At 43.5% G+C, this 23,017-nt stretch overlaps 1 protein-coding gene across 3 annotated transcripts in view; it reads right to left on the bottom strand.

Annotated features, from left to right (window-relative positions):
* Nucleotides 1–1,815: 1,815 nt before the first annotated feature.
* LOC142557590 (CYFIP-related Rac1 interactor B) overlaps nucleotides 1,816–23,017 on the bottom strand; it is a 39,015-nt gene continuing 17,813 nt past the window's right edge. For all 3 annotated transcript variants that reach the window (XM_075669549.1, XM_075669548.1, XM_075669550.1), the window contains exons 7-10: nucleotides 21,343–21,545; nucleotides 18,883–19,009; nucleotides 14,753–14,823; nucleotides 1,816–9,846 (exon numbers count right to left, since the gene is read on the bottom strand). In XM_075669549.1, coding sequence (XP_075525664.1) covers nucleotides 9,783–9,846; nucleotides 14,753–14,823; nucleotides 18,883–19,009; nucleotides 21,343–21,545 — 465 coding nt within the window. In that variant the 3' untranslated portion in view covers nucleotides 1,816–9,782. The remainder of the gene's footprint in view (nucleotides 9,847–14,752; nucleotides 14,824–18,882; nucleotides 19,010–21,342; nucleotides 21,546–23,017) is intronic.

Raw genomic sequence — 23,017 nt, 5'->3', positions numbered from 1 at the left:
CATCTGAAGGCCGTGATCTCACCACAAGCCCGCACCACTACGTTCCTGCAATCTTTTGTTAGACTGGCTCGAGTCTAGAATGTCTCTCCGTGCCAACCTGTACTCATCAGCGATCGTGCGCGCTTTAAGTCTGTCATCGAGTGCTTCGACTCATCTTTGTGACGTCATAACTCCCGACCGTTCCCACCCCTCGCGTAATTACCATTGGGACCCTCGAGAAATGTATATACAGAGTGTCCCGCATAAGTTGAGCCAATTACTTAAATATGAAAGGCGCGTCGGAAGCGCCTTGAACCGAATGCATACTAGTCGCAATAGCCTCTTAACTCAGACAATTTTTTGTTTTCCCCATGACTCACTAATTAGTTAAGTTTAATTACCCAACTTTTTAATTATTGGCAGAGGACTTTTACGTATGATACGCAAAGCACCTTCAGAAACGACCGATCGATTTGTTTCCTGTACGATACGACTCACGTAGTCCTTTTTTCCGGGTTGCAAAGAAGGCCCGCGAAATATGAAAAAAAAAAAAAAAGAGCAACGTGACGGAGCGTTTGCGCAGTGGCATCGTGCTGCTCTCAAGAGTGCGTTCGGTGAACAAGGTCGGCTGCATCGTGACTGGTGGCGAGGAAGCGACAGGGTGTTCATCACAACGGCAGTGCTCGGCCAGCAGCATGCATTTTCGCCCTCATATGACGGGAGCCATGGCCTCAGAGATTTATCCCCGCGCGCGAAACGCGCGCCGGTGTGGACCTCGGAGGCCATGCGGGAGCTGACCTTTTTCACCGAACGCACGCTTGAGGGCAGCACGACACCACTGCGCAAACGCTCCAGCACGTGGCTTTTCATATTTCGCAGGCCTTCTTTGCAATCCGGAAAAAAGGGCTAGGTTATACTATGGTGGCCTCTAGCCACCATATTTATACGCACCGTCAAGGAAACAACTCGACCAGCGACTTCTGAAGGTGCTCTACAAACCTGCGTATCATACTTGGGGTCCTCAGCAAATTAAAAACTTAAACATAGTGAGTTATGGGGGGGGGGGGGGGGGGAAATCCGAGTTACTATAGGCTATTTCGAATAGTATGCGTTCGCTTCAATTCGCTTCCGACGCGCCTTTTATTTTTAAATTCTTGGCTCAAGTTAACTTTGACACTTCGTATATATAAAAATATTACATCGGTATGTGAACACTGTTCACACTTTGAAGATTATTACACAAAGAGTGTGCGAGTATACTTCGTTATTTCATGCTCACATTCTCAGACACGACATACCTCCAGTATTTAATGACCCAGCAGCACCTTTAGAGAACGATCAGCTTGTCCAGGGTATCAGAAAAACCTTGTGCTCCAATTCAGCGTCACGATAACATCACTTTGGCCTTCTCAAGCCTTTTCATTCAGTCACGTCTTTTGTGCATGTCACTTTTTGCCAGTTCTGTCCCAAGGTGCTAAGAAACCTACATAGTGCAGCTGGTAAATTCAACCCCCTGCATACACAATGCGTCTGTTTCAGTTCTTTTTTATGTGCTTTGAGCCTACGAGTCTGTTATTGTGGAGAAAAATCAATATTTAATTATCTCGTAACTACGAGTACTAACTAGCAAATGCACAAAGTAGCATTATACTGCGGTAATTTTATTTAAATGGGCTCAGCACTGATTTGGAATAAAATTGTCCGGCTTTAACGCATTTACTGGCAATACACGTAAATCACTTGCATTGATTGCAGCTCCACGAAAGGCCACGAGCAGCTCCTTGGTGGACAATGACAATTTGTAGCTTATTTAGACTTGCAAACAGAAGACATGCAGAAGATTATAAACAACAATACTCTTTATTAAAAACAACGAAAGATACGACATTAGTGGGCAGCGCTTGCGTTTCTGTCCAGCCAATCACTGCAAATGCAGTGACACGACAATCGAGCCCCTTAACGTCCAAAAAAGATCGCCTAAATGCAAGCACATGACCACAGTCGACACAGGGAAAATATGTCTTCAACTCCAAATGTACGAACTAGAGATACTCGTTAACGGCAAAGCAGTTAGTGTACACTCCAGAACACATCTAAGTGCAACAATCAATGTTGCCTGCACCTAGCAATGCCATCCGCCATAATGTATCAACCACAAAAACAGAAGCAAACAGGATCAACACTTCTGTCTTTACACAGCTTGCAGAAGTCTGTACTGAAGTAAAACACAAGCGCCAATCTTGTCACATTCACAGTACCGAAGTGTAAGAGTAGACTTTTGTAGAGTGCTCATTAAACAGGGCTATGCGATGTGAGAAACAAAAGTGATAATAAATGACTTACTAGAATGCAATTATTCTTGGTGCTTGTGTGAAAGGCAGGCAAACATGTGGGCATGGTTAACCTAAAGCATCTTTCCAGTGCGATGGCCAGTGACAAGATTGTGCCAAAAGGAAACAGATTAATAAATTTTGTGCATTTAGGAGGTCCACAAATAAAACGCTTCTGCCAAGCATCACATGCTATGTACATGAACAAAATGTTGACACAATGTTGTAACAGCTGTCGACACAAGGCTAGTCAAAGTTAACTGGTTTTTGGCCCATCGCAGTTAATAAATTAGAGGCTGGGCTTTTCGATGATCAGGGAAAAAAGTATACGTGAATACTGGCACCATACTTTCGATTTTCTTGTGGTCTTGTAGAACATAAAGTTTTTTTCACCCTCCACACACACACAAAAAAAGAAATCACAATACTTGACCATGCAATAATACATGGTACGTTTCACTGCCAAAAAGCTGTGAGACCTTGAGCCAAAACTGCGCTTTAGCCAAATGAGTGTCTCGATAAACACACAAAAAAGGAAAAACTAATAGTCACAGCAACAAAGTCAATGGCTTCTCTTGAGTTCTATGAGAGAGGCAACTCGTACCTATAAAACACAGTGCAAGCGCAGACGATACGTAACAAATTGAGCATCGAGCGACGTTTGCGCCTAGTCTCTTAAACCAAGTCAACAGAGTTGCGTTGACAATACACACACACAGCACACGCATGCATGCAAACTGCCACATACTCTCATCTTTCTACACAGCTCAACGCTTAATCCACTCTGCAAGGATACAAGAGATGGCAAACGCCATTGATGTTACACACATACATGTTCGTAGAGTATACATTTGTGCGCAATATCTATACACGAAACAGTCTGCGCTCAAGGTCACAAATGTGCAAATGGCATGGCAATTTTGAAAAACATGGCAGCCCATGCAACAAGGACACCACCACGTGACACTTGCAAATGATTTCCGTGAAAATGCACTGTCATGAGAAAAAGTAAGACTCGCCACATTGCTTGAAGTGACTGAATTGAGGGAGCAGCACTGTTCTTCCTTAAGGCATAGTTCATGCCCGAGGAACATCCTCAAGTATACTCCATTTCACTCATTCTGTTATGAAGTGAAGGCTCAGGCTCATGTAAAAGTCAGTAGCAGGTTTTGAGAAGAGAGCAAGGCTCTCCTATTGTGCGCTGATAATCCTTTCAAGAAGCTTTCATTCAGTCGGTGCCAATATTACAGGCGGGCAATGGGAGAGCTTTACTTCTCATCCTTTATTCTTGTTAGCTGACGTGATCTACAGCTTTCACTGTGCCACACAGAGTTGGCGAGATGAAGTACAGAAAATGACACCATTAACAGCTGAAGCAAGAATAGGTGTCATAACCAGAGGGGAGGGTGTGTTACTCTTGCGCATACGGGGACATGCACTGAATATTTGGAATGCCCTCATTTCTTTCCCACCCAGTTCATGCTTTCTAACGCGAATGTAAGGTTTCTTTCCTCGCTATTTAGTTGCTGTGATAAATTTTCATGGAAGACTGCTTTAAAGAGGACAAAAATGCACGGGAGGATCAACGAAGTGGGGTTTTGTTAGAACAGCACATATGGCATGCGTCGAGCGAGTTGCTCAGAAAAGAAATGAGCCTTTGAAGTAATCCTTGTGCTCTTATCATAATGGGGGGGAAATACAGTGTCCAATTCACCAGAAACTTCCTGCACAAACAGACTTCTTTTGTTTGTGTTCACAATGCCAAGAGAAGTGCGATAATCTCTAAGGTAGTCAAGAGTGGCAACAAAGGGAAACAGGCAAATGCCAGAAAATAAGGGGTCACAACGCAATGTGCCAATTCGATCAGGTGCATTTTGTTGGTGACCAGTTCAAGTGCGTAGCACTGCCTTTTGCCAGGTTTGTTTTCCACGTGCGACGAGAATGCGTCTGACGCAAGGAGCTTTGTGAAAGCATACTTTGCATTCAAAAGGACGATCGACAAGTGCAGGTGAGAGCATGAACACAGTGAGATGAACAGGACTGGCATAACATGAAACTATTCCAATCTGCTTTTATTCCAAATCCGCCATTAGACCTCTGTGATAGGTAAAATGGCTTGACTTGAGCCATTTTGACCCATCACGGAGCGCTAATGGCATATTTGGGAAAGAAACAGATTGCAATAGTTCTACGTATGTCGGCCCAGGAGGTCATAATGAATAACACTGTGTACATTTCCACAATCAATCAGTTAAAAGTGATGCACTGTGGTGTTTGTTTTCTGCTATGTCCTCATCCCAAGGGCTGCTCTGTTTTCCATGTATCACACCAACAAGCCAAACAGAGAGCACTGCAGCATGACCTTGGTCGCAGAACTAGCAGTCACTCAACCCAACATATTTTGTGCTCTTTCAATGGTGCTTTTCTTCAGAGAAGAATTTAAGTATGAGACCACACAAATGCTGACATGACTTCAAAACTCTTTGTGCAAGGTCCCGTTTAAAACAAACCAAGGTGCACAGATGCTTACAGACTTGGTCTACGAATGTGAGATGCATGTTACAAGTTTATATTCTTTGCACAACGGGGAAGAAAATTTAAACATTGGTATGCATGACTTATCACATTACGTAGTGACCACGAAACGTCGAAAACCTCCACTACAGTCGTGCAAGAGTTTTTTCGAGAGATTACGTAAATGAGTGAACAAAGATTGACACAATACCACACAAAATCATCTTGACGTGCAATACTCAAAATGTCCAAAACGAGCCTTCACTAACGCTCCACGCTTCTGTGCAATGCAGTCACAAATGCGACGGCACGCCATGTTACGTGATGAACATGCAATGCCACCACTGACAGTGGTTACTGTTCTATTGTTGCAAGTTGCAAAGAAAAATGTAGGGCGCAATGAGGAAGACAGATTGACTAGCATCTCATAAATAATGGGAAAAAAATCGAAAAGACTTCAAATGATGACAACCGAGGAAAGTCCGAGGGCCAGCAATTATTGAACAATTGACCACTCTGGCGGCAAGTCTCGTTCACAAAAGTCAAAATTTCACCGAAAATAGCACTTGCAGAGAACACTAAATCAGGCTTGTTTTTCTTGTGCTAAGTAGCCCCTGCTGTTTATGTCAGCTGGCAATGTCAGTATAAAATGCAAGCACAAGTACAGTTACCGATAACACACACATAAGCAGCATACATACGCATCTGTGCAAGATCAGCACTGTTCATCTTAGCATGCACAAACAGCCGTACTGAGTTTTACAATGTATATAAGTAATAGACAGTAGACCATTGCCAAGTCAAAATGTGCCAAGAGAAACTATGCATAGCTTATGAATAACGATCATAATACACGATTCAGTGCCACATGTCATGCTAGGAATGATGTGCTACTATAATGGTATGAATGAGGCACCACTTTACAATCTCAACAAATGCTTTTAACTCGCCTTACCTGAAGAGCTACAACAATATGCAAAACAGTCACTTCATGATGCTGCAGCCAAAATGAACAGAGATTTCACTTGCACATTAAATTACACCTACACTGAAACATCTGCAGCTCGAAGTAATGAAACTTATGAATTACTCGCCTTTTGCATTTTCTGGCAGCGAAGTTGAAGCATTTGCCCTAATAAAAGTTAGTCATCAGGAGACATTTGAAAACTGAGAAATAATTTGGCCACCTGTGGTTCTTTATTATGAACTAAAATCTCAACAAGTGGCATTGCATTCAGCCTGCATCTGAAAATGTGCTGCAGCAGCGAATGAAACCTGTGACCTTGTTCAGCAGCATGTCATAGCTACTGAGCAGCCAAAATAGGTGTGAAAGAACTTCAAATACATCAAAGACTAATTTGGCAGTATGAAAATGGCTGCCACTTAACCTAAACTGCGCTCACAGGGTTGAGTTGTCAATGGTCTACTGCGTATAGAGCCTTCGTTTCTGCACGCTCACATCAGACAAGCCTCGCAAATCACCGACCTTCCACCGCTATCGCCAACCTTACTCACAACCGCCACCACCACCTTGACATCATTCCAAAAATAGCACCTCTTGCTACATTCCTATACGTGCAGTTCCGAACCCTGGTAGCGAAATGGCTGCCACAAAGGGGCAGCCATGCGTGTTGCTCAGGCAGAAAGAACAATGCCTAGACAGAAAGAGTGGTTTGGCAGTATTTTGCTTTGCAATGCGCTTCGTCTACAGAGAGCCTTGCGGAAGACATTCCGTTTCACTAGCAGTAGCATAGAAGCTTTTTCAGTTTTTGACGCAAAACTATATTTTCTAACAGCGAGAATTCCGTGCCCTCCTTGGATGACTGCTCTTGTTCGATTTTGTAAAGCTTTGATGCATATTTAAAGGCTACAGAACATTTTTGAAAGCAGTCTAATTTCAAAGCATTATACAGGTCATTAGGGAAAGAATACGGATTCCATGCCAGTTGAATAATTTTCACACGAACATTAAGAGGTTGTGAAAAGTGTGAACGACTGAGCAATAACCCTTTATGTTACACGGCAGCAGTGAGAAACTGCAGTTCCTGCAAATTTTTAACCCAGGTGTTACGTGTGCAGTTAATAACATCGTCCTTTTGCGCCATTCGGGGGGTGAGGCACCCTGTAATGCCTTCACTAACCCTGTTGTACCAGTATACAAGAGCCATCTACTGGCTTAAATATAGAATTCAATCCCCTCTATGAATAGTATCTCACTTGTGCCAGATCCAGACTTCCCTTGTGTTCAAATTCACAATACAATCCTATGACACTGGACTTTGCAATGTTCAACTCTACTGAAGTTGGTACTGCATAGTCAAAATTGCACGAAAACAATACCTCGTTCCCATGTTTTCAAACCCCACGTAAGGGAGTATGCGAATTCTTCACCTCCTAGCAGAAAATGAGTTGAGATGCAATGCAGTTCCTTACCCATTGCGATAAAAATTTGTCATGCAATAACTTAGTTCTGTGCAGCAATGCTTACACAATCAATGGCTGAAATCGTAGATAACTATTCTAACCTCCTGTCATTTACGAAGCACTTTTTTTTTTTTTACAATGCAGCGAAGATTGCAAATCTCCGTCCTTGAAAGCAGGTGTGACTACTTTTTGGAGGACAACTCTTGGAAAGAAGTGGAACTGAAAGAAGCATATGTGATGTTTATCTAAGCTACTGTATATTGAAAGCCACAGGTCATCAGTAGATTGCAGGCCAGGCATACTTGTTTGAAAGCCCGCACACATCAGTGAATGAATAGTAATCTAGAAGCCCAGTCTGGTCTAAGTAAATATGGTGCGTCTGATATTTGCAGCCGTATTAGCTCCCCCATTCAAGCTCAGGATTACATCTAAATGATCTAAGGTCTTCAAGCACACCACACGTGACCCAAATACAAAATGCTGTTCAATGTGTCCTACACTTTTTCCCATTGCATGCAATTCTTCAAGACTCCAACAGTCTCTCCATAGTTGTGTTTAGTAGCAAGTGTAGAAATAATATTTTTCAGTTTGCTTCATTCTTATAGTAGAACTGCCTTCGCAGTAGCAAAGTGCTCACCTGACAAATCATACCATGGTTAACAAGTCAGTACACTAGACTCACTATAGTGGGAGAAGTCCACATTTATGCCATGTTTAGGCTACGTATCCACATGACTGTGCGAGAACCTGCAGGGACAGCCTGGCATTAGCTTCATAAATGACAGCGTGCATAATCAAATTATGATCAGGAAAACGTTAGCACATGGCTGAGAGCCTAATTTCATACCCAATGACGATGCACACATCAGGTGAAATGAGAAGCAGGGCTTGAGAAAGGTGAAGTGCTGTTCGCCAACTGCTGGGACTGCACGCAACACCCATGTCCCTAGTTAGCCGAAAAAACAGCGTACAGTATGCCAAAAGCTGTCACAAACCACTGTCTGTGCAAATTGGGTGGCAACTCTGAGAAAAAAACTGTCCGCCTCAAAAAAGTTTGCACGACAATGCATGACATCAATCGAGGGTACTGTTGACTGCAATGTGAATGGGTCGAGCACGGCATTGGTAGAAATGTAGTGGTTATTGGTTTGCCGACCTTTGTGGAAGTTTTAAAGAAGAAAGCATTGGAAAAACATTTTTTCATGCAATATTAGTCGCTGCAGACGAGAGAACTGCATCACTCTCACCCTTTTCTCAAATTTGAGGCCACGGTATATCACTAGTGATGTGCGCTTGCTAGGCTATCTGCCATGCATACATGTGTTAATCCTAGTGAAGCCCGTGACTGTGCAAACCCAAGTTGCAGAAACTGAATCAAGGCAAGATGTTACAAAATTTCACAAATTACCTGCAAACACCAGTCTTTAAGGAACTCTAGGAAGTTTTTCAGGAGTCAAGAACTTGCAGGCAAAGAAGCAACTTCTGTACTGTTTCGTAGCGCAATGAAAAGAAAGCAACAAGCTGAATGACAAACACAGTCAAGGCATACGACGAGGCAATGACAGCCAACTACCTATATGCTCATCGCAGGCTGGTTTCATTGACAACTGGAAAAATAGGTCAACCAGGTCAAGCAGCAGGGACAACGAAAGAATGCACAGGATGTACTAAAGCACAATCTTCCAACTAAGAGGGGGAAGCTAATTAAGAGTTTACACCAATGAACATCTTTCTGCAAAGTTATAAAAAACAGAAAATTAAAGACTAGTAAAAGTGCTAAGAAATGTGTGGACCTTGATGAGGCGAGGACATATATTTCATAAAAGAAATAAAAAAAAATAAAATCCGCTGCTGAGTGATGCACTACATAAAACCGTATGAGATGCAGCAAGAACTCATGAGTTTGGGTTCCTTGCGCTAAAGCAGCAGAGGGAGCTTTGATGACTAAAAACTACACAGGACAATACTAACCATTAAAAACATCAGTTCGTTGTCATTACAAAAAGACTGCTCACAATTTTTACACTGGGCAGAGACAACTTCCACAGGTTGTGGAGGCAACTAAAAAGTTAGAATTAGGAAAAATAAGCCAACTAAGAATTAGGATGATGTCTAAAGGTAAAGGAATTGATCTCTTGATTGTCAAAGTAATAAAAAATTAGTCTTGATTCCCTCTTTCCAAAGTTGGAAGACCTTACTGAGAACAATCCTGTCTCTCTCTCATTGTCCCTAACATCTTGCACAGTTCACCTACCTCTCCTTGGTATGTGACACCGTGTCCAATGCAGTAAGTTGTGACCAGCAAACAAACCATTTAAGTGGTCCAGCTCACTTTTTGTCAATGAACTTCCGTACATTATCATTGTGACAAAAAAAAAAAAAATCACAGGTGCTATATAAAAAAAAAAAGAAAACAATTGTGTGCATAGCACAGCATAGTGTCCACTGTAGCACGGAAGTGACAGCCGATGGCCGACGACAGAAAACAACATGTAACTGGAACACTCAGAGATGACTACCGCAGCACGGTCCAAGTCAGGCCAGCAAGCCCTTGATGTTGCGTGGTGTCGTTTCGTCGTTCAAATGACGTGTTGTGTACCTGAAGAGAATTGCAGGAAAGTCTAGCTTTAGCTACTCTGATAACAAACAGCCCAACAAACAATATGAACCGCATCCAAATGATATCCGTCAAAATTGCCAAAACACCACTTAAAATTTTTGCAAAGAGTGTTTCTTCTACATTGAAATAGTCACTGTATGCATTTGTTCAGTGCCGAATGAAGCTGAATCTATTCTGGAGCCATATTCTTGATCTATTGCCTTGAAAACTAATTACCGAGTCTTGTAATGTCTAGCCCAATAACTCGGAAAGAATTTCATTGGCAAGGTGCGCCTGTAATCAATTTTTCAATCAATCACTGGCAGAGTTTCAGTAGCAAGACATGCCTTGTACAGTCGCCGACCAGTAATTTAGACATAGATAACTTGAACATGCCCGATTATTCGGACAACCTTGCGGCACCATCGCTGGCTACATAGACAATGCATAAGGTCCACTAAAATTTCGGACACCTTGCAGCACCCTGTTTGGTATTTGGGCACCGCATACACGACGCATGCTAGTTTGGCCACCAAGTCAAGCAAAAATAGCAATATTTTTGCTTCGGTACATCACCCGGCCATTGTGCTGGTGCTTCCTCGAAATTGAAACTAGCAAAGACCAGTCAATCCAGTAGTCACCAACATCATTAAGATCACGAGACAGGCCAAGCCAAGCCAATAAAATCCTAAGCACTATAATTCTATGGCCACACTAGCTGTACTGCATTTGCAGTTTGTTGTTCCTTTGTCATCCACCATTCCCTTGCATGAGTGACAAGTCCCCTCCTCGTACAATTTTGATTGCTATTGTGAATTCTTGTTCCTTAGAATAATCAAGCAGTTTCAAGTGGTGCCAAATACACCCTTGGTGTCTACACTGATGAGGGCAGTGATTAAGTGAGAGAAGTGCTGGACGATGACTGTTGCGAAAAAAAGAAAAAAAAAAGACTGCAATAATCGGTTTATCGGAGTGCTGTCAACCTCTGCTACTGACCAGTGGATAGCTGTGTTGCATGCATTAACTGTTCTTTTATCCATTGGTAGCGACAGCAATTGATGGTTGAAACACAGATTAACCAGGTCGCAGGCATGCAAATGTGCATGCAGTAATGCGTTGACAAGCTTTGTTTGCCGCATGTGTACTAAAGTAATATTTTCTGGCAAAGTCAAAATTTGAGACTTTCAATTACACAGTAAAACCTCGTTAAACCGTACTTGCTTAAACAGTAGTTTCGTTTTAAAAGTAGTAAAGTCAAATCCCCGACACAGTGGCCATTGAACATAATGTGTTTTGTATCCACATAAACCGTACCAGCTTATTGCGTATGTATCGGTTAACATGTAGTGTTTCCACTTTTCGTCGTGCAAAAACTGCGGTGGGTCATCTCCATCGGGCGGCCCAGCAGAAAAACAAGCCTCAGATCGGAACAACGGCCTCCAAGCGCCCTGTGCGTTCGCGCGTGAAGCCACATCATTTCGGTGGCAGGCCAAAGAGTGTTGTGGCATCGCGTACGAGGACTCGCGTCATGCTGAAGCTCGGATAAAAAAAAAGGCACCAGATGCTCAGCATAAAAGAAAAATTAGACATAGTTCATGCTATTGAACGTGAGACGAAGAAGTCGTCGCTGCATGCAACAGGAATCTGCTCTTGACTACGGTGTGTGGCATTTGGAATGCGAAGAATTTGCTCGGCAGCACTGCTGTGACTGCGAAGAGATGTCGGCTACGAAGTTCGAATTTTCGCCATAGTTGTATCTGTTGTTGCCGAAGTGTCGGCTAGAAACAGTGATGAGCACTACAGGAAAGCGACAGCATGGGTGATTCAGGCCAGACAGTGGCAGAAGCTGCGCGTTAAGTCAGCCTCATGAATGCAATCGTCACGAGAACAGCACTCCGCAATGAAAAAGGCGCCCCGCGACTTCTGCAGCGCTACTGCGTGCGTGCACGAAGAATACATAACGCCAATGAGGAATCCGCCATGCATGTGTTTGCCGAGAAGAGGGGTGCTGGCTGAAAAGCTGCCTCGCAGCTTCAGTAAGTTTGAGGCCGCTGTCGTCGCTGCTGGGCCGCCGCGGCATCGAATGAAAATAAAGAGTTTTAGAACAGGGGCCCCAATAGTTTGGGGCCCCAAAGAGCTTTGCGGGTGTTAGCATTGGGGCACGCAGGAGTGAAGAGTTTTAGAATAGGGCTTTGCGTTTGCGGATAGCGTCTTGCGCTGACAGCGCCACTACGGCGTCAAAGAAAAGCTATTCGAAATAAATAAAACATACCATATTATGATAAGAATAGCAATTTTGACTTGCATATATTCGTGTTTAACTAGAATTTAGAGGTCATTCTGTAAGCGGCAAACAATTAGTTGCGCTTATTTTTGAGCAAACCAACTTCACATGCCTTCACTAGCCAAGCTTAGCCGTGTTAGGCCTACGAGCCATAATATCCACAATCAAATTCGGAATCAGCGGCATCTAATGAGTCAATCATCATAACACATGCTAGTTGAGAGAAAGAGATAACCGCAGTCACTTCTAGCTTGCGAACTTCACGCATTACCCCGAATCGAACCCAGGTTGGTGCTAGGTTAGAGCCGTCGCTTCGATGGGTGCCGCCATGTTTGCTGATGCAAAGCTTTTGGGACCGCTATTTGGGCTCCTGCTAAATCGGTGAAATAATGTTCCCAATGCCAAACCCAAATGCAGTTTGCCTCTCGCGAATGCACAGTGGCTTCGACGCTACTTCTTTGGGGCTCAGAAACGTTTGGGGCCCTTAGTCTTAGTCGCGCGAAGTGAATAAACACTGCATGTTTTTTTCCTCTTTCATCGCACTCTCTCTGAGCTTCGTTTTTGACAGGTAAGTGGTCGAACTCATGCTATTTCGGTTGAACAGTACTACCATTTAGTACGTACTTTTTCTGAGCTCCGGCCAACTACGGTTTAACAAGGTTTCACTGTACACACTTCTAGGCAGTTCTCATGGAATCTCAATTATCCATCGGTGACTATCTAATATCAATCATTCACTAGAAAAGAATTGCTTTGGCAAGACGGAACTACAACCTAACTTCCAAGCATTCGCTGGCAAAAGAAAAGGTAGCTCCTCAAAAGGCCCCTCACCAGGTCTGGCCATTTTGAGCTGACAAGCGTGTAAAGTACCTATTACACCGATATGTGCGACAAAATGGGGTGAAATTTCAAACCAAACGCCGCACACCCTTCTTGCAGGCGCTACACTTCCATCTGGAGAGTTGACATCAATCATACGAGTGCTCCTACGCAAATACAAGTGCTGTGACACCACTCACAATGACAGCTGACTTCGTGCAAGGTAACATCAGTTATTTGATCTGTTGCTTCAACAGATGATTTAATGGTTATAGAAGTAACAAAACCTACAAACCAAATGTCTGCGAGTCTGTTTTACTCTGCTGTAACAAGAGGGACATACTTCTCTTTCATCTGCTCGCTCATGTCGTGCAGTCTCATGCACAGTAAACAAAACTATCTGCCATCTTCTGCTGGGTTCCAATGCGCGATTGCGCTCTTTGGTTTGTTTGTACCTGCCTCAGTGCTTGTGGTTGTGGCACTGACTTATACCACTAATGCGGTGTTCCAGTGTAGAGCTTGTGAAATAGCGTGCTGTGCGAAAAGAGACAAATGCAACAGCTCGCACGCAAGACCTTTACTACTCAGCACAAACGCAAGAGTTAAAAAAAAAAGGAAGAAAAAAAGAAAGATAAAGAAGGCGGGGCGCCCGTGATGCGTCCGTGACGCATTTCTCTGGTGCCTGTCTGAGAGAATGCAGAGAAGAAATTTCGATTGCAGAGGGGAAAATGGTGACAGCGTCTACCTTGGCAGTGACGCTCGGCTCCTGAAATCATGGGTTCGTGGCAGTTCAAATATCTATCGCTGCTATTAATCAACTAATTTGAAAAGTGCTTGCAGTAGAACACTCCTTAGGTGACACGTAACAATTTCCAGCGTGTAACTGAAATTTGCTGTGCGGCCTGATGAGGTGCTGTTTAACAGGAATTATCATAAATGTCTGAAGCTTGTGCTTGCCAGTAAGACCAGCGTGGTGCCATTTGTCACACGCAGCTTTACCGAGCGGCTTCGGAACAAAGCTCACTCTTCTCTGCCAAACCACTTTTCTCTCCGTACAAGCTACTTCTACAAAGAGCATGGCACTGCAACTATCACGTGACACAACTTACACATGCATAGCGCCACCACGACCTTGACAATTACATGGCACAGGCCTGTCCATGTGACCCTGCAACCCTGCATTGCTGCTAAACGTACCTTGACACAGTAAGAAGACTTGCAGAGTGCCTTTGCGCTAATATCTAGATCCTAGGCCGCACACACCTTGCCTAAAGTCAGTTTCCCGTTGTAATGAGAATTTTAATTCGCTTTAGAGAATTACCACGAGCACTCTGGAACATGAAACTAGCCTATTGCATTCCTGATGAGATACAGCCTAATTTATTAGGATGCTTTTAACGACTCTGGGAATGCTAAAGTTGTCCTTTTAAGGCTGCCTGAAAAACCACTTCTGCACCTCGGTGCGAGAAGTCGCAAGATGCTTCGTATTAAAATTTCTTATCCAAGATCTTCCTGCCCTGTGCACTCATGAAGGCTGTGATATCGGTTACACACACACACACACAAAGAACCTGATAATCATGTAAGGAACCACTCACAGCTATCCACAAAGAAAGCATTTAACAATGATGGTGAACTCAAGCCACCTACTATATTCACACCTCAGGGCATTGAGGAGTTCCTTGGCAATATTTGGCATTGAGGTCTGCTACACTGGCACAAAGTAGTCGAAAACCACTGAGCCACCAAACAGCTGTAGAAAGTGCCACTGACGACGGCCAATCAGCAGCCAATCATGCTCACCTTAGCGCATTCAGGAGTCCCTCGACAACATTTGGAGGCTGCTCCTTGAGGACCCTTATTGACCGTTTGACCTGACGATATAGAGAAACAGTTTTGATTTCACTCTGGAGTTTTTTTCGACACATTTCAAGAAAGGCACAGAAGCTAAAGGCACACAGCATTTTCTATGTTCAGCAGAATAGACCTTTTGTTTATATTCACAAGCGTGCTTTGGTCATCGTTCAAAGGAAGTGAAAGTGCCAGCTGCACATGCAGGGGCTTGTTGCCCGCGCATGGTTTCATCACCAGAGCTGCGTCCATATTTTACATGTCATAACACACGGGAATGCTTGCATTGAGTGTTTGCAAAAACGACTGTCGCTGTTAGTTGGATGAATTGCCTAGCGGAAAAGCTAGCTTTACAATAATGAAAATGGTCTATACCACATGCACATGTAAGACTGTATAAAGGAAATGCTCCTAATTTGCAACTCTGATTTGAGGTTTCAAAGCAGTAGCTGCAAAAAGCTATGTTGACACACGTGAGGTTCGAAACCTTTGCTGAACGAGGAAGGGTGTCAACACCCAGCAAGTATGAGTAAGTGGCCCGACTGAAGAATGACTGATTCATTGATTGACAAGGTCTAACGTCCAGAATCAACAAGAGCAATGAGTTGCTGTAGTGGGGGGGCTCTGGATTAATTTTGACTGCCAGGGTTCCTTTAACCATGTAATGCTATACGTATAATAAATCTTAGGCTGTGTAAGATACCTCGAGGCTACAATTTAAGCATGGAAAAAACTACACTACTATATGCTAGAGCAACTTTCAGTTGGGGCTAGTTCAGCAGACCAAGTACTAGTTAATTACTATACTAAGCAAGTTTTAACTCAAATAACATTACATTGTTTCTTTCGCGCAGATGTAATCTCCATGGGCAGAAATAAATATGAACAAGTCGTTATAAATTTCTTTTATGAGGAACTATTCGGTTATTAGAGGAGTTCCTTCTTTTTTCGTTTTTGTATAGTAAGTCTTAGCTTGTGCATATTGTGAATGTGTACTACACCTTGGAAAGTATGCTTTGCACTACATGAACATTGCTGTATAGTTGCGTTCTGCCAGCTTTGTTTTATAGGGGCTACCTATGTTTTATGTTGTTCATTATGGTATGGCGCTTGTAAAGCTGCTGAAATACAGCTTTTCTCCCACTATTCTTTCCCACTTATGTGGGAAAGAAAAGTGGGATATGTACTTATGTACATTTTGGTATGTACTAATTCGGTGAAAAAAAAAAGAGAAATTGACTAAATCTAAGTACACAAGTGTTTTTGGAATGTTGTCCTCTGAAATGTAGCCATGGTGTCTAAAAATTGAACCCACGACTCCATACTCGGCATCAGAATGCTGCAACCAGCACAGCAGGTATGAATGAAAATAGCAGGTTACTGATCTCTGATCAATAAAGCAGAACCTCGGTTATAAGTTCCTCAATTTTGCATTGTTCTGGGTTTTATGACAGACTAGTGCAGTTCTGGCAAACTCCCTACAGAGACCATGCATTAAAAAACTCAATTATATGATGAAAGATTGATTATATAACGTCAATGTACACCCCGATTATACACGAAGCATGTCCGGCCTCGTACGAGGACCTGCGCAAAGCTGCGCGCCTAACGACGGGTGCATGAGAAGTGCCGCCAGCTTCTAGTAGCTCCCTCGCACTGCCGTCCCTTCCTGCACGCAGAAATCTCCAACTGGTTTCCAACTCCTTCCTAACCTTTTTCGTTCCCTGCCGTTCGCTACCCTCTTGTTCATCACTAGTTTACCTTCCTCCTTTTCATGGCACCCAACCACCACCTGCATTTGCCCCTTCGTTGAAGTCTCACTGCACTTTCTCTCGTTCGGAGTTTTTTATGTTGACTGCCTGCCCACACTCCTTAATGCTTTCGTTTGGGAATAGTTTCACTTTTCTGTGACTCTGCATCAGATGCATCCACATATACGATGATCGAACTTGTGGCATGGTGCTGTTGTGCCATTACCACCAGCCCGGATTCCGAATCTACAAGATGCAGAATTTATCCTGCGAACGCCCTTTGTACAAACCCGGGGCTGCGCCAAAAGGCACAGTGCCCTAAACTCTCCCTTGACAAGTCAAGATGCTGAGCCGTCAGGCAGCGGCATCCTGAGGAGAAGCATCGGCAAGCGACATGTCCAAATGTGCAACAAAGTGCTAGACAGCCCGGTGCCGTATTTCCTTTTGCCTGGAGGTCACCGCGCGCGGCAACTTTGAACCGGGTGGCCAGCGCGGTCACTGGTTGGACCTCTTGGACGACCGTCGAGTGCTGGCTTTGTATTGGGCTGTGAGTAACAATCGTGTCTCAGGGCTTTATAAGTCCTGGCGGCGGCGGCGGCGGGAGAACCGGATCCACCGACCCACCGGGAGCAGAGGGCCGCTCTCGAGTGGAATGAGATGTGTCACGCGTTGGAGTCTCAACGGACGTCACCGAGCGGGAACAGTCGCACTTGCTGTTAGCTCTCTGCCCCCGTGCCTATCCGAACTTGTCCTGTATAATGACCTGTATATAGTGTATAAAATCCCTTTCGTTATTCTCACCGACGCCTGACTCGGAGTCTTCGCTACCAACGCTCTGTCACGAAACGGGTGATGAGCGCTACAGGACCACCTCAAAGTCGTAACAGTGCCAAGCTCGCTATCTTCGCAATGAGCCGCACCCTTCGACACGTCTGTTGCCAAGCCTCGCAAAAGTGAAACTCTCTAAAATTGATTGTTCTAGCATGTATGGAAAGCACATACGACAATTGAACCGATTCGTCACCGGAAGGCACACAGATCCTATCGCATGTGCATTTACGCACGCAGTTTGGAGTTTTGTTTATGTGCGAGCACACAACTTCTTAAGCGTATGTCGCTGGATTTCTAGTTTGGAGCGGGTTGTATCATGCCGACACTGCTGGCTGCCACCTCGGATGAGGACAACATGACAGATGCTGCCGTGCTTGTGCCTACGTTTGCAGATGTACTGCATAGCATGGACAACATTGGGATATTCGATGCAGTAGGCAATCTCCTTGTGAAAGTTGCTGCACTTAAAAGAAAGCTATTGCTGCATGGCTCAAAGAAAGTCTAAGAAATTGACCAATTTTCTTCGTCTGTAAATGAAAAAAGAATGCTTCACCATGCTGGCAGGCAGAGATTGAGGTACATTGCATGCTACATCTCTCCAGTGGAATGTGATTAACGCCTGCAAGACAATTCTTTTCATTTTTTTTTTTTTTGGGCGGTTTTGGTTTCTGTCCTGCAGAGTATTAGCCTGTAGGTTAAACTGGAGGTCTTCGCAACTCATGCGAAATCATGTATTATAGACAATTTTTGTTGCTCAGATTATAGAACGCCCGGATTACATGACATTTTCAACTAGTCTTGAGAAAGTCGTATCCTCGGGGTTCCACTGTACTAGACTGGCACACTCATGAGCATGTACAGACGTGGGATAGTGTGACTAAAGGTGTGACTGGACGGGAGCACGAACCCAAGTGACTGTCGGCAAGCATAGGTGAACGTTGGTAATAATGTAAGCGAGTGATTGGAGGCATTGTGGGCATTTGTGGGCAGCCGGCGAGTGTAAACAAAAGCTAATATGAACTCAAGTGAATGTCTATGAGTGTGACAGACAAAGAGTGTGAGTGAATGAATAGCCAGAAAAGATTGGTATCTACTCATTGTGTTGACTTACATACAGAATAGGAATGAATGTGTAATGAACATTAACACGAAGCCTTAGTTCTTACCTGCCCCATTCAAACCAGCACGCCACATAGCATTTTTTTTTTGTCTTCAGGCAAGTCATTGAAACAATTTAAATGATATTTCCTAAAGAACAAGTCAAACTGCAGAAACTCTGCAATTAAGGCCTTCAAGACTAACAGAAAACAAAACAGTCAGACATGTTTCCAATCAACTCCACAATAGCAATAGGTACATGTCACTAATGTGTAAAGAGCAGCTCGCAGAACTGATACAGTGGGCAAACTTGCGTTGGCAGGTTACCTAATTCTAACAGAATAGGTCAAGTAAATTGACTGAATTCCACAGCGTTGGCGAGAGAAAAAGAAGACAACTCACATCAATATGAGACGTCTTGGTGAAAGCTCCCTGGGGGTGAACATGGTCGTAGAGGATGATAACGCCTACCATCACCCGCAACACAAACAAAATGGTCTCTTCATTCTTGAATCTTGAACAAATTTCTCTGCATGAGAAAATGAATTTGTCAAAGCCCTAGCCCATTCATTGGTTGCGATGTCACTTGTGGTCTAACACTAGTTTACTTCATGTTTGTTGCTCTGCACGCATATACTTGCACCTTTCACAAATTTCAATCACTAACATGGCATTTTATATATAATCTCTGTACAGTCCTTCCACACTGTGATTTGCAAAGTCACAGGGAGACTATACAAAGACATTAAGTGGAAGTTTTACCTCAGGCTTAATTAAATCCACTGTCCCTTTCAAGTACACACAAAATGTATAAATGCTCTCATTCAATTAACTGCTGAACCAACTGATTGGTATTGACTGTTTGCAAGCAAAATTTTTATTTAAAGGGACTGACAACCAATTTTCATTGTGCCCATTTTTTTTTAAATGCAGTGGAGAGCAATCATGAAATGCTACTGCGAAGAACGCCGTGTAATATTTCTTATCAGAATTTTTCTATCTGCAGTGAGGATGTAGTCATTCACTGGAAGCATGCTGAAAATAGTGATTGGCGAGTGCGACAGATTATATGCCGGCATTATTAGGAGGCGGGCGAAAAATGTGGCCGTAGTTGTAAAAAAGTACAATTCTGTCTATCAAGTCAATTTTCCAGCGATTCACGTTTTCCAAATTGTTAAATTATTTCTGCAACAATAGCTACGTGTTCTTGTGGTTTCCTGTCAAAGGGTTTTGGTATTTAACCAGACAAAACGAAAATCCGATCGAAAATGAAATGAAGCTTACACGTGACACGCAGTTCAGCGTGTTGCTGTAGCCATGCGTGTGCTTTTAATTTCCGAAGCATAGAAAAGCATGAGTGTAATAATACACCAACTGCAATTTTAAGCAATAATTATGCTGTACTTAACAGCTGACTTACATACAGTAATCTTATAGACCATCTCAAGTACCAAGATTTCACTGCCGGGCCTTGCCACTTACTGGTTTTCGATACTTTCTTTGCTAATTTAAAATTATAATTCCTACTTAAATCACAAACCGCATGCTGGATTCTATCACTATAAATCATGGTAATTTCATTTCCATCAACATCTCAACACATTCCGGCCAGTTGTCAGTCCCACAAAGGCATCGAATTTCCCTTTACAAGATGGCCAAAACTCATTGGATAAGAATAACAATTTGGGCTGGTTGGTTCAAGTTAATGGTACGATTTTTGCAGTGCGAAGCACTGAAGTGCGTAAAAAAAAAGCAAGAACGAAGGGTTAGCAAAAGGAGTCTAGTGTGTCCTTTTGCTAACCCTCCATTCTTTTTCTTTTCTTTCCGTACTTCAGTGCTTTGTGCTACAATCAGGTCAGAAATCTAAGTTTAAAGAAAACAACCACAAAGCTTACAAATATAACGCTGTACCAAAATATCTCCGTTATGCAAACACCCTTTAGAACATGTGAAGTGAACAAATGGAACATATGGGTTTACCACTTTCGTCAAATTGTTCTAATGTTTACGAGGGTTTTGCGCAAATGTCCTGCTCACATTTTAGTGGCATATTTTACAGCGGTGTTTAATATATCAATTTCGCCTAGTGCAGCTGCACCTCTATAGGCGCTGTTTACAGAACTGCGATACCATTTCATATAGCCGAGTTACAAAGTTGCAAGCACAATGCTTTAGTTTTCTTAAATTTTGCTATATTCAACAATTTTTTTGTACGGAATTCGTGCCCTCAATAAACATTTACCGTATTTATTAAAATATCATGCAAGTTTTTCTCCCCATAGTCTTTAGCCTTGAATCAATCAGTGCTTTTCGAATGCAACTCTTATAACAAGGTTTCACTGTTCTACATCTGCTATCAGCTGTTCAACTCATTGTTTCAACGAGAGCTATATTCAGTCTTCAAGAGTGACGACTCGGAAGAGTTACGTTCTGTTTCCCAGAGATACAGTGCATTTCGAAAGCTGGGCCTCTGGCAACCGATTTCTACGGTCCCTTCCAAGACTTATCAGAAGGCACCCACACTATAAACGTGAAACAGCACAATAAAAAAAAAAATAGAATGGGGTTTTACGTGCCAAAACCACTTTCTGATTATGAAGCACGCCGTAGTGGAGGACTCCGGAAATTTCGACCACCTGGGGTTCTTTAACGTGCACCTAAATCTAAGTACACGGGTGTTTTCGCATTTCGCCCCCATCGAAATGCGGCCGCCGTGACCGGGATTCAATCCCGCGACCTCGTGCTCAGCAGTCCAACATCACTGAGCAACCACGGCGGGTGACACAGCACAATCAAGTGTGCACGAAATGGGTGGGAAGGCATTACGAGGGATCTCTTCAAGCCGCACTGATGCATGCTCACCTGTTGTCGACCATCCTCTGGCACACCTTGGCCATGGTTCCCAGGGTCTCCGTAGTGTTTTCGATGGGCAGGTCTTTGTTCTCCGAGACAAAGCGCGTCGTTGCATCGCTAAGCACCTTCAGCATAGGAGTCGCGTGCGCGTAGAACAGCGACATGTGGTTTGCGAGCTCGTTGGGAACCTCCAGGCCATCCTCTATGTTTTCCTGCATTTTTGTTGGAAATACGTATAAGGAGGTGGCCCAATTAGATTAAGTGCCGGCCAGGAAAGTTGTGCTCACGTGAGCAAAAGTGGAATCTGGCACCCTATTGAGAAAATTGTGTTCCATAACTCCCATATCCCAGAATCCCAGTGAACATGAGATCCAATTTAAGAACCCACACATTTCCATGTCATATGGGATTATTGGACACTGGAGTTATGGGGCATATAGTTTTTTTTTTGATAGGGTAAGCAGAGGACTCCCAATTAAGAGTTCGATTTTACTTAGAAACCCACTTTTACAGGTAGTAGTGCCACATATGAAAGAAGGCTTAGCACAAAACCATGAACGAAAGAAAATAGGTGAAAATTGGACAGAAACCACCAGAGAATAATTGTCTAAGTCAAGCGACGCCTCCCCAGTACACTTGCTGCGATATGCTGATGGTCGGCTCTAGTGGTTATTGCTATGAGGTGTGTGGGCGTTATGTTGTACTGCCTCCAGGACCGGTCCACGTTACAAACCACTTCAAAACACTTTTCAGGACATGTATTGTGCAGTTGTGTAAGGATAAACGCCCCAAGCCACCACCTTTGATTACAGTCTCTAGGATTAACCCACTTATTTTGGCAAGACAGCTGTCTATGCAAAGCGTGGGAGGGGGCAGGGGGGCAGGACCCATAGAAAGCTTTGCTTTGAAGCATAAACTGTCTAGCTGCGGTTGTCCGGACAGTCGTACTCCCATCTGCTAACCTTTCTAGGGTTGTGAATGTTAACTGTACACGTGGGTGGTGAATGCATGTAAGAGAATGTGCACTTTTGGAAAGAAGCTACACCTAGTCATCCCAAAAGTGCTGCTGTTTCAAGTTCTGGCATAACTTACACCCATGCAGCTATGGGCATTGCGGAAATGAGGTTCCTCATTTCTGATCCCTCCACGAGATGCTTGCCCTCATGGTTCAACAAAAGATAAGCAATTACTTCGTTCATAGGTGGGATTGCAATTGGTTGCATGTGCTGGCTGTTTCAAAGACAGAAGGTAAGATGAGGTAATTTTACTATGTTAATTGAAAAGAAAAACAAAAATGTTACAGGTGCCTCGCAGAATGAACTTTATTCGTTCTGCGAGTCGATTTGTTCTGCAAGACATTCATTCTGCGGGACATGCTGGATTGGTTCCCAGGGGAAGTCAATTCGTTCCCAGACCTTGGAAAAATGATGATGCCAGAACGCAAGAAATGTTACAACACATCAGAAAATGAGTTTACCAGGAAAGAAGGATGTTTGTGATTCATACAGAGGTGGTGGAGGATGAAAGAGTTTAAACACACTAGTGCTTGCACCCATCTGTATGTTTAGACACACTTCTCAGTTGAATTTGAGTCAGTCTCCCTCAGCTAGATGAGGTGGAAGACACTGCTTTCGAAGAACTTTTTGCTGTCACTGTTCTGTTCCTTTTTAAAGATCCAGGGCAG

The sequence above is a fragment of the Dermacentor variabilis genome, chromosome 9 (genome assembly GCF_050947875.1).
Source record: "Dermacentor variabilis isolate Ectoservices chromosome 9, ASM5094787v1, whole genome shotgun sequence".
Classification (NCBI taxonomy): domain Eukaryota; kingdom Metazoa; phylum Arthropoda; class Arachnida; order Ixodida; family Ixodidae; genus Dermacentor; species Dermacentor variabilis.
Note: the sequence above shows the minus strand (reverse complement) of the source record. Positions and strands in the feature narration are given on the sequence as shown.